The sequence below is a fragment of the Ovis aries genome, chromosome 13, assembly GCF_016772045.2.
Source record: "Ovis aries strain OAR_USU_Benz2616 breed Rambouillet chromosome 13, ARS-UI_Ramb_v3.0, whole genome shotgun sequence".
In the NCBI taxonomy this organism is placed as follows: domain Eukaryota; kingdom Metazoa; phylum Chordata; class Mammalia; order Artiodactyla; family Bovidae; genus Ovis; species Ovis aries.
The window spans coordinates 70,679,572-70,692,131 of NC_056066.1; the positions used below are offsets into that span (position 1 = coordinate 70,679,572).

General features: G+C 46.8%; 1 protein-coding gene across 1 annotated transcript in view; it reads right to left on the reverse strand.

Annotated features, from left to right (window-relative positions):
* The window catches only part of PTPRT (protein tyrosine phosphatase receptor type T), a 1,166,895-nt gene that overhangs the window by 10,608 nt on the left and 1,143,727 nt on the right, over window positions 1–12,560 (reverse strand). The window contains exon 29 of the mRNA XM_042230145.2: window positions 454–579. Within this exon, the coding sequence (XP_042086079.1) occupies window positions 454–579 (126 nt within the window). The remainder of the gene's footprint in view (window positions 1–453; window positions 580–12,560) is intronic.

The window sequence follows — 12,560 nt, forward strand, 5'->3', positions numbered from 1 at the left end:
ACCCTGAGCCTCCAGTAAAGACCACGGTCGCTTTAGTCAGTCTCCATTTAGTTAGCCCCTTATCTCTTCCCTCCCGCCCAATAACTCCTTCACCCAGCAGTGAATTCCTCATGAAAGAAACTTGTTTCCCAACTTACTTCCCAGCTAGCCCAAAGATTACTGGACCCACTCAAAGGCTGCATCAACTCATGCCCATACTGCGCGACTTGGCAGGGAAGTGCCGTGCTCTGAGGTTTGTCTACACAGCAGCCAGCGCGTCAGGGAACAGGCAGATGGCTGGCCGGATGCCCCCGGTGCGGCTCTGTGTATGGAGCCAGAACTGGCAGAGGCATCACTTCCCCAAGGACGGGCGGATCAGGAGAGCCCAGCACCGACTCCGGCGGGGTCCTCCCCAGCAGCATCCATCTGTTTCGGAAGCAGGAGCCCAGGACGCAGCAGTGGCCGGACACTCACCCGAGCCATGTTACAGATGCGGAATATCCTGTGGATGGTGTCTTCATCGATGTCCGCTGAGACGAACTCCACCTGGATGGGCCCGTAGCACCCCGACGTCTTCTCAGGCCAGTACTGCATGCAGAGCTGAGGCAAGGAGAGGGATTGGGGCGGGGCGTTGGTTTCACTTATCCCCGAGCCTGCGGGACACACTGGCTAGAAAGGTAGAGTGCTGTGTAGGAAATCAGGCTCAGCTTTCCCACTGGGCAACAGCTCCCATTTTTTGGTGGCAGGGGGGCGGTTTGAAAAGTCAGAGCTCTGAACACAAACACTGAGCTTAAACATCTTTGCTGTGCTGATTTCTTGCTGGGCCTCAGTTTTCTCCATCTGTAAAATGGGGAGAATACAGGCTACCCTGACACGCTGCTGTCAGGATTAGACAGAACACTGAGGGAAGAGCAGCTACAGGTTCTCTCCATTCTGGGAAAACCTTCATAGCATTCATTTCATCATCAGATCATGAGGGGATTTACATATACATGTAGGTTTTGACATCAGACGGGCTTGGGTCCAACTGCAGTCTCTGCTGCTTACTAGCTGTGTAACACAGTTTTCTTGTCTGTAAAATGGGGCTAATTATGCTTGCCTTGCACCAAGAGCTAATGTAACATGGTACTGTGGTGCTGAGAGATCTTGGCTGCTATTTTTCCTTTTGGGGGGAATTGGAAACTAGAACCTGCAGCAGGGAGCAAAAAGCAGTTGTTTTTTCTCACCTTGAGATGACGCTTCTCAGCAGAGGTTGCTTTGTCACCAAGGGGACATTTTTGATGGTCAAAGATGTCCATCTAATGAGTAGAGGTCAGGATGCCACTAAATACCCTCTAGTGTCTGTGATGGTGTTCTGGAGAGGAATCTGGCCCCAGGTCATAGTGCAGAGACAGAGTCTGGTCTAAGAGCCTAAATTGTCTCTTAAGTTTGTAGTGTCATCAAGAGTAAGAGACAGACACTTGATGCCCCTGTCTCTGTTGACTCACTGGATGACTTTAGTTCAGGAAAGAATGTTAAGGTCGGTGGCAGGGGATGTGGCTCAGAGAAGGGCGAAGCCTGATCCCTCAACTCCTGGTTCCCAAGGGGCACAGATGCCCATAGCAACTCCCAGGTGTGATCAGAGATGGACACTGTCCAGGGCACAGAGGAGAGCTAAGGTTGGGCTGCAGGCTTGTGGGGACCACCCCAGCATGGATGAAGAGGCCATGGTTTAGAAAGCCTTTTCATCTGAGGACTGCCCAGAAGATGTAGCTGAGACTCAAAGACTCAGGAGATGCAGGAGTCTCAGTGGGGTCTGCCTCGGCCTAGGCTGAGCTTGCAGACGAGGAGCTAAATGGACAGAGGGGACCCACAGCAACCCCAGCAATCTGGTGGCCTCCTCACAGCCACCACAGAGGCAGGCATTTCCTGAAAGTGATCAGTTTTTCTTTTGCTGACAGCTAACTCACCTTGGGCATTACATGCAAAACCTTGTTTGATTCTATCCTTCCTCCAGAACTAGAGCCAGCATGGATGAGTCGGGGGGAGAGAGGAGAAGGACAAGTCTCCCAGCTGTGGGGCCCAGACTCCAGCTTAGGGGTACCCTTTGTTCACACACACCATGGCCCACTAGCCAAGCCTGGCCAGCTGTCTGAGTCTGTAAAGGAAGTTTAGGTATATTCGCCATTTACATATTTTCTATGGTTTCTTTCGAGCTCTAACGGTAGATTTGAGTAGTAGTGACAGACAAGCACAGAGCCCACAAAACCTAAAGTATTTCCTATCTGTTTCTTTCTGCAGAGAACACTGGCAACCCTTGTCCTATAGGGTTGTTTTCAGGATAAAGAGAACACATGCGGGAAGAAAGCCCTTGGCAGGGTGCCAGCACCCATTACATTCCAGTGATTCATATCATTCTCGAACCTTGCAGTGTTCAACAAAAATAACAGTAATGATCATAGCTAATGTACAGATTTGAAGAAGTCTTCCTCTTATCACCCCTCTTAAATAGCAAAGGTAAGCAAAGTTAAGTTTCATGATGCAGTGGTGCCCGGCGTCCCCACTGGCTGCTAATTAAGAATATTGAGAAAGGGTGTGTATGTAGGTGGAAAGTGCTGGACACAGTGGCCTTTGTGGCTGGACAGTCATCTGCTGAGCTGTGCAGTAATGACAAGCCCACAACTTGAACTTCATTTCTCTTTGCCACTGGCTCTTCTGCCCTGCAACCTTCACAGTAATGAGGGACCGGTACAGATAAGTCTGTGGCTGGCTGGAGAAATCAGAATTAATCAGAACTGCCAATTTAAAAAAAAATAATTGCCTTTATTACCTGCTTTGAATTGTGTCTTGCCAGAGGTTGGCTGTGATCCTGACATGAGCTCCATGGGTCTGAAGTGTCAAGGAAAGTCTATTATCTCCAATATTCTCAGTCTGGAGAGAATGTGGGATGATTTGTCTCTTTTAATAAGATTTCCAGACCAATTTCTCAAACTAATAGATTCTACCCTGCCTCAAACAAGACTCCTGTATTTTGGGACACATCTCTGCATTTGATTTTCCAGGTCACTCTCCATCTTGCCCAGAGGCCTGGGGAAGGTTGCAGGGTCCTTCTGATGCTGCATTGGAGCTGGCCTTTCACTCAAGTTCCCTAATCTGTGAGTCCACATCAGCAGTGGTGTGGGTGATGCTCAGCTGGGTGATGGGTGGGCAGATGTGGTGTCTAAGCTGTCAGAGATCATCAGGGCCTCCCCCAGCCTGTGATGCTGCACCTAACCTAGCTGTAGGAGATGGGAGTGGGAATGAGGAAAGCCAGTGCACTGTTCCTTTGGGGGGCTGGGAAAGGATCCTCATCATGTAAGAAATGTCCTCTAAGGTTCAGCTCAAGACTGTCCTGTGTCCAAGTGCTGGGGTTGTGCCTCAGTGGGTACCACCATTTTGCCCTGTGAATGCAGTTAGCAAAAGGTTAATGGGGCTCCTGGTTGAAACACCCTGGGTTCAAATCCCAGCCCTGTCACTCTCTAGCTGAGTGACTTGGCCAAACCTTTAGCTTCTCCAGGTTAAGTGATGAATGGCTGTGAACCTGAATGTGCCTACTTAGCACAAGAATCTGTGACTAGTGAGCACTCAATGGGAGCTGTAATTATTAGGTGGTGTGGGAGAGGGTCACTCAAAACAAGATGGCTAAAGTAAAGGGTCTTTTCCTTTCCACTTAGCAGCCTGTATGAAAGTTTCTCTTTAGGATAATACTCAAAGGACTGCCCCTGTGAAAATTCCTGACCAGCCAGCCTGATGGAGCAGCAGGGACAGATGGTAGCTGGGATAGGTTCTGGGAACTGTTCTGCATGTCAAAGGGGAGAGGCCTGTGGGTTGTTCTGGAGAGGGACCCAGGGATGGAAGAGGAAAAATAGGAGCATAAGAGAGCCAGTGAAAGGGCTGAAGGTGAGTCAGGGTGTCATCTAACTGCCCCTGCTCCTAAACATCAAGTAAATTTATAACAACATCCTCACAGGCCATGCATTCACAGGCCAAAATGGTGGTACCCACTGGGGCACAACCCCAGCACTTGGACACAGGACGGTCTTGAGCTGAACCTTAGAGGACATCTCTCACTTGATGAGGATCATTTCCCAGCATGCTCAGTGTGCATGGCTTTCTTGTAGACGTGAGCAAGAAGCTGAACTTTGCTCCCTTGGTGACTTAAGAGTGGAGCTGAGGCCAGACCATGAGCATCAACAGTTTATAGGACAGCAACTCAGACAGTGGTGTAGAAAGACCCTGAACTCCTCTCCTCAGCACACCAAAATCACAACTATCTGCAGAACCACCACCAGGGGAAAAGACTGGGACCTACCAGAAAGATCTTCTACAGCTAGACACAGAGAAGGACTCACAATGAAAAGAGGCAGAATGGGTGAACTTGGGATATAATCAGATCCCATACCCACAAACTGGAGAATAATTATACTCTAGAGGTTCTCTCACTGCAGTGAGAGTTCTGAGTCCCATGTTGGACTCCCCAGCCTGAGGGTCTGGGAAGACAATCCCCCAGGGCATTTGTCTTTGAAGGCCAATGGGGCTTGATTGGGAGTCCCACAGGACTGGAGACCTCAGTCGTAAAGGGTCCACACACAATCTCACATGCACTGGGTTGCAAGGCCAAAGGAGGGCGGCAGCCATCCTGGGGAACATTCTGTTGTGTGAACACTGCTGCTGCCATCCTGGCTCATCAACCCCACTCAAAAGCCTGTAGATGCCAGTGCACCTCAGGCCAAACAAGTGAACAGGTGAGGACACAGACCCATCCCTTTTTCCGCAGGAAACCCAAACTGGCTTCTAGACCAGTCTCACCTGTGAGGGGACAAACACCAGATACAAGAAAACTATGCTCCCACAGCTTGTGGGCCCTGCCGTGACCCTACCCACTAGCAGGCCAACGCAAGCTTTGGGGTACCCAGAACCCTATACCCAACTGTGTCAGGCACTGCGCCCTCCCCTCCCCCGGCCTCAAACTTGAAAGAAGCTTGGGCATCCCTGGGCTCTGCAGCCAGGAACTGGCTCTGCCAATGGGTAGGTAACAGCCTGAGAATTTTCAAGACCCTGACTCCAGCCACCAGTGAGCCAGCACTAGCCCAGAAGACCCCCTAGGGTTCTGTCGCCTCATGACTAAATAGGCTAACTAGCAGCTAGTGAGGACAGTTTAAGAGACCTCTGGGACAACACTGAGTGCATTAATATTCACATTATAGGGATCCCAGGAGGAGGAAAAAAGAGGGCATGAGAAAATATTTGAAGACACAATAGCTAAACACTTCCCTAACCTTGGAAAGGAAACAGTTAACACCAGTCTAGGAAGAGCAGAGCCCCTGCAGCACTAACCCAAAGAGGAACGCATCAAGGCACGCTGTGATTCAAATGACAAAAAGAGTGTTAACACCCGCAAGGGAAAGACAACAACAGACAGGAAGTTCCTATGAGGCCGTCAGCTGACTTTTCTGCAGAAACTCTGCTGGCCACAAGCGCGTGGCATGACGTATTTAAAGCGATAAAGGGAAAAACCTGCAGCCAAGAATACTTTGCCCAGCAAGGTTCTCATTCAGATTTGATGGCGAATGCAAAAACTTTACAGACAGCCAAAACCTAAAAGAGATCAGTGTCATCAAACCAGCTTTACAACGAATGTTAAAGAGTCTCTAGGAGAAAAAGAAAAGGCCACAACAAGAAACAAGAACATCACAAAATGCAAAAGCTCACCAGTAAAGGCAAACATACACAGAGGTAGGCAGTCAGCCCCACACAAAGCCATTAGGGAGGATAAAAGTAGTGAAACCATCTATATCCATAATAAGCAGTTAAAAGATACACAAAGCAATATAAAATATATCAAAAACAGTAGTCACGAGGGGAGGAGAGTACAAATGTAAGGTTTTAAAAGTGCATTTGAAATCAAGGGATCAACTTAAAATAATCACATATAGACTATTAAATAAACAGCGCCTGCTACTGCTAAGTCACTTCAGTCGTGTCCAATTCCTAGCGACCCCGTGGACTACAGCCCACCAGGCTCCTCCACCCATGGGATTTTCCAGGCAAGAGTACTTGAGTGGGGTGCCAGCGCCTTCTCCAATAAAAAGCACATAGTAACCACAAACCAAAAATCTATAATATATACACACAAAAAAGAAAGAGTCCAAGCGTAACACTAAAGACAGTCATCAAATTATGAGAGAAGAGAACCAAAGAAAAGGGGGGAAAAAAGCCTACAAAAGCAAATCCAAAATAATTAAAAAGGCAGTAAAAACATACATATTGATAATTACCTTAAATGTAAATGCACTAAATGTTCTAACCAAAAGGCACAGACTGAAGGCATACGAAACAAGACTCCTATACCTACTGCCTACAAGAGACTCCCTTCCGGTCAAGAGACACACACAGACTAAAAGTGAGGGGATGGAAAACAGTATTCCACGCCAATGGAAATCAAAAGAAATCCAGAGTAGCAATACTTAACATCAGACAAAATACTTTGAAGACTGTTACAATATACAAAGAAGGGCACAACATAATGATCAAGGGGTCAATCCAAGAAGAATATCCAACAGTTGTAAATATGCACCCAACACAGAAGCATCTAAGTATAACACAAATATGAACAGACACAAAAGGAGAAACTGGCAGTAACACAATAACTGGGGGGGGAGGGGGCTTTAACATTCCCGTCAAGGGGCAGATGCTACAGATAGAAAATCAATAAGGAAACATAGTCCTTAAATGACACCTTAGACCAAATGTATTTAATTAACATGCAGAGAGCATTCCATCCAAAAGCAGCACAACATACATTATATTCAAGTGCCTGTGGAATGGTCTCCTGCATTGCAGGCAGATTCTTTACCAGCTGCGCCACACGGGAAGCCCAGGATAGAGCTCCAGGATAGAGCACACGCTAGACCACAAACAAACTCTGTAACTTTAAGAAAGTTGAAATCATATCAAGCATTTGTTCCCACCACCACACTATGTGAGACTAGAAATCAACTAGAAGAAAAACTGCAAAAAACGCAAGCACATGGAGGCTAACTAATATGCTCCTAAAGAACCAATGGGTCACCGAAGAAAAGAAGAGGAAATAAATATCTAGAGAAAAAGGAAAAGAAGATGGTCCAAAACTTATGGGACCCAGAAAAAAGCAACACTCAGAGAGTGGTTTATAGCGATATACACTTAGCTGAGAAAACAAGAACAATCTTAAATAAACAACCTAACCTTATAGCTACAGAAGCTAGAGAAAGAAGAACAAACCCCAAAAATTATCAGTAGGAGAATGAAAGAAACCATAAGGATTAGAGCAGAAATAGAGACTTAAATGTTCAACGAAACCAAAGCTGGTTTTTTTGAAGAGATAAAACTGGTAAAACTTGAGCCAGACTCATCAAGGAAAAAAAAGAAAAGAAAAAAAAGGGAGATGGCCCAAATCAAAATCGGAAATGAAAAAAGTTACAACTGACACCATAGGAATACAAAGGGTCCAAAAAAAATTACTAGGAACAATAACACGCCAATAAAGTGTACAACCTAGAAGAAATGGCCGAATTATTAGAAAGGTGCAATCTCCCAAGACCGAGCTAGGAAGAAACAGAGTATGAACAGACCAGTTACCAGTAATGAAATTGAGGCAGTAATTAAACGCCCAGCAAACAGAATTCCAGGACCAGATGGCTTCACAGTTGACTTTTACCAAACATTTTAGAGAAGAATTTAATATCTGTCCTTCTGAAACTATTCGAAAAACCTGCAGAAGAAGGAAAACTTCTGAACTCATTCTATAAGGGTAGCATCATCTTGATAAAAACCAGACAAAGATATCACAGAAGACAAAAAACACTCAGGTCAGTATCATTGATTAAATGTATATGCAAAAATCCTCAACAAAATACTAGTAAATCAAATCCAATGATACATTAAAGGGATCATACACCATGATTAAGTAGGATTTATCTCAGGGATGGAAGGATGTGTTTTGATATCTGCAAGTCAATCCGTGGGATACACCACGTAAACACCTGAAGAGGAGAAACCACATGATCATCTCAGTCGATGCAGAAAAAGCTTATTCAACACCCCCACTTATGATAAAAACTCTCCAATAAGTAGGCATAGAAGGAACATACCTCAACATAATAAAGGCCGTATAGGACACACCCACAGCTAACATCACACTCAGCAGTGAAAAACTGAGAACATTTCCTCTAAGGTGAGGAACAAGACAAAGCCCACTCTTTCCACACTTACTCAACACAGTGTTGGAAATCGTAGCCATGGCAATCAAGAGAAGAAAAAGAAAATCAAAACTGGAAAGGAAGAAGTAAAAACTGTCACTGTTTGCAGATGACTATGTGGTCTCACCTACAGGTGGAATCCAAAAAATACAACAAGCTAGTGAATGTAATGAAAAAGAAGTCTCACAGACATACAGAACAAACTACTGGTTACCAATGGGTGGGGGAGTGGGAGGGTCCAAGTGCTGGGTGTAAGATAGGCACAAGGATGTATTATGGGGAATCTAGCCAGCATTTTGTAATAACTGTAAATGGAAAATAACCTTCAAAATTCTGTAAGTTGATTTGTACCATTGTTTTTTAGATTCCATGTATACGTGATATAATACGATATTTGTCTCTCTCTGGACTCACTTCACTCAGTATGACAGTCTCTGGGCCTATCCGTGCTCCTGCAAATGGTGTTATTTCATTCTTTTTGATGGCTGAGTAATAACAGAAAGAGTCACAAACATAGAAAACAACTTATGTACGAAGGGGCCAAGGGCAGGAGGGATAAATTGGGAGACTGACATTATATACACTACTGTATATCAAATAATAACTGATGAGCACCTACTGATGAGCACCTACTGATGAGCACAAGGAACTCTACTCAGTACTCTGTAATGACGTATACGGAAAAAGAATCTAAAACAGTGGATATGTGTGTGTGTATAAGCGATTCACTTTTGCTGTACAGCAGAAACTAACGCAACATTGTAAATCAGCTACATTCCAATAAAATTAAAATATTTCACCCAAAAAAGTTACAGAAAAAAATTTAGATTTACAAAAGAAACAAACGGTTACAGAAACTTGGGGAGAAGAGTTTATGGTTTCTTTAGGCCCTGGAAATAGGGATTTCAAAGAAGCCCACTTGCTTCTTTAAACCCACCAGGACCCAGCTAACCTGGGGTCACAGGTACACTCAGACACTTTGGTATTCTATTCCTTAGATGGTTTTGAAGTGGCTGTGTCTCCACGGTAGAGTCCCTAGCCCAGCCTCTTCCTACCTGGATCCCAGGGCTCGCCTCTCTTTCTTACCCGTCCCTCTGGGAGGGGTGGTGCTGTCTGCCCATAGGGGGGGCCTCGCCACTGCAAATGCCCTCGGGAGGGCTGATGACCACACCTGGGGGGCCGGGGAGGGAAGCTGGTGCAGCACAGCTGCTGCTGATTTTGAAATGGCTGCGCTTCTCTTGGAAAACCAGAGGGACTTCTGCTACTTATTGTCAGAACAAGTTAAACCAAGCGAAAGTCATGAAGCCTGTGTGGACAGTCCTGGAACAGCTGCCATGCATTATTCCACCTAGTGACCTCCACTGCTGCCTGGGCCATGGAAAGATGTCCTACGGGGGTGCGTGTTCACACGTGAAATCTAACAGACATGAAGGTCGCCTCTCAGTCAGACATCATTTTCTTGCTGATGCAATCAGAAAGCTTGTTAGTCGCTGAAATAAACATGTTCTGATGATTTAAATCTAGCAATATGGGCCTATTTTTGGAATAAACAATCCTCAAGTGTATTTCTGTGCACCTCAGTTATGACTTTCATTAATTAATAAGTACTTTGATAAAATGGAAAAGCCAAGTAATACAGCTTCCAGAAATGAAAGCCTATATTATCAACATCCTTGTGATCCATAAGAGGGAATCAAATCCCAGGCCACCTAAAGGTGAAATGAATTACTAGTATTTTTAAGAGGAAAGTATGTTACCTAAATTGGTTTTGAAATTCAGATAAGTAATGATGAAACTTCCTAAAATAAATTCCACAAAGAGAGCAAAACATATTATTGGGTTTAATACTGTGGCCAGTAAGGAAGAGAGACCGTTAGGGACGAGGAGGATGTGAGGGCGGGGTGGGGAGAGAAAAGCACCGGGGCCGTAATCAGAGCACATGCGCCTCTCCTCCTCCGTCCACCTCGCCATTCACAAGAGAAATACTGCAACTCCATGCAGTAGGTGGAAACTCACTCATGATGGGTGCATCAGAGCTTGTTTCTGGGAAGGAAGCAGGGAGTTTAGGAAAATGTCTACAGAGGAAGGTAGGGTGGGTGGAAGGCAAAGGTTCAGAAAGAGATAGAGAGATGGCTGAATTCCTCAGCTTAATAAGGGAACGGCTTTGGGGGGAGGAGGGGTGGAAGATCGGGAGGAGGGGGAGAGAGGGTAGAGGGAGGAAAAAAGTGGTTTGGGCAACAGGGTTGGGGGAAGACATGCTGCTGGCCAAGCGTGAGGAGCGAGGTGGGGTTTAAGAATGAGGATGTGTCAGACTTCCCTGCTGGGCCAGTGGTTGAGAATCCGCCTGCCAATGCAGGGGACATGGCTTTGATCCTGGGTCTGGGAAAATTCCACATACCTTGGGGCAACTAAGCCCATGTGCCCTCGAGCGGTGCTCCACAACAAGAGAGGCCACTCTAATGAGAAACCCACGCACCACAACTAGAGGGAGCCCGCACAGCCTCAAACTACAACCCAAACGGAAGGGACGAGGATGCGCGATGTTCAGCCTTCAGCCATGGGCTCCGCTGGGACATGAACCCCACGCTGCCGCCAGTAGAGGCTGAGCTGGATCTCAGAAGTGGACGTGAACACAGAACCCCCTTGGGATGCCCAGAAATCCTGGGGGTGCACAGTGGGCTTTCCCACACAATGGGGAAAAGGAAACAAAGCCCATCTGATGTAAACCTTCAAAGATAGAGTGGGTTTGGCTGCTATCTGAGGTACACGAGTTTCACAGGTGATAACATCGAGACTTCGACAAGTTAAGAGACTGGCTTAAGGTGACATGGCAAGTGCGTGGCAAGGCTAGAACTTGAACTCAGGTCTCTTGACCCCTGACTCCTTATTCTTCTGTTCCAGTGGGTTTAGAGACAGAGACATGGCCCCTTGCAAAGGTCAGACCTGGGACTTGCAGAGACACAGACTTGGGGGTTATGTGTATTTTGGTGGCATGTGAGGCTGTGTTTTTACAAGCTGAGATAAAAATGGGGCTAGAAGTGCTTGCTATTTGCCTTCCAGGCACAATGACAGGAAAAGACATCTCTGAAACATCACCTCTGCTTTTCTCCTGGGAGGATGACAAGCTTGCCTCTCTCACTTCTAGAAGCTCGGTGGGAATGCATGTCCTCGGCGCCCATCCCCTCACCTTTGCACCTAGATTTGCATCACATGAAGTCTAAGATTTCCCCCGGTGGGAGTTCAGAACTGCGATGCAGCTCTTACACAAGCTGGGGCTCTTGCTTGCTTTAAACTGAGACATATTCCTTCCTGCTCCATATACCCAGGTACCAGCAAGCCGGTGCTTATCAGATCCTGGGGCCCTGGAAGCCCTGTTGTTTAGATGGTGGTGAAAGTCTTCACCATCCCTGGCAGAGGGCCCTGGGCCTGGGTCGGTGTGGCTGTGGGAATCTGGACAAAGCCTGCCTGGGCCTCAGCTTCCTGACCTGCAAAATGAGAGGAAGGGGGCCTGGTCAGACCAGCGGATTCCACAGTGATGGCCGTGAAGTTGGCAGGAACAGCCCAATGAGCTATCTCCAAGGTCTTCAAAAGCCAAAGGGGGGTCACACCATTGTCCTCATGGAGGACACCAAGACTGGTTTTAGAGCACCTGATTGTCTTAGAGCTACAGTCTGCAGATCAGAGATTCATTGAGACCCTTTTGATTGTGGAAAAGATACAGGAAGATGAACAAATTCTTAATTAGTAAATACAGTTTGGAAAATAAAGGCTTACAGAGTGGCAGGTCTTTGGAGGGAAGACATAGGAAATACTGTAAGGTGTTTATAAAATCTCTAAGATTTCAGTGAGGTGAAGTGTACTCCCTAGAATTAGTGACAAGTAAAATACTGCAAGGCTCGGGGGGTCCTCAAGCAGAGCCAATATAATAAGTGAGCAGAACATTCGAGCATGCCAAAGCCCCATGAGTCTGAGCAAATTCTGGGAGACAGTAAAGGACAGGAAGCCTGGTGTGCTGCAGTCCACAGGGCTGCAGAGTCGGACGTGACTCAGTAACAAGAAAAGCCCCAGCACGTACTCTGTGGAAACGAGAAGTGAGGCTGGGGCCTGGTGACCCCACACCTGCCTCCGGGCTGAGGGGGGGGTGTGCTGGTCATCCCCTGCTGGTTCCTCCCGTGCTCCCCACAGCACTTGGGGGCAGTGGGACAGGCTGCCTGGACCTGGCTCTCCCATCCCTTTTGCCTCCAGTTCAGCTTCTCCCTGTGGCTTGAGGGTCCTGGCGTCATGGTTTCAGCTGAGGATGTCTCCAACCTGTCTGGTGCCCAA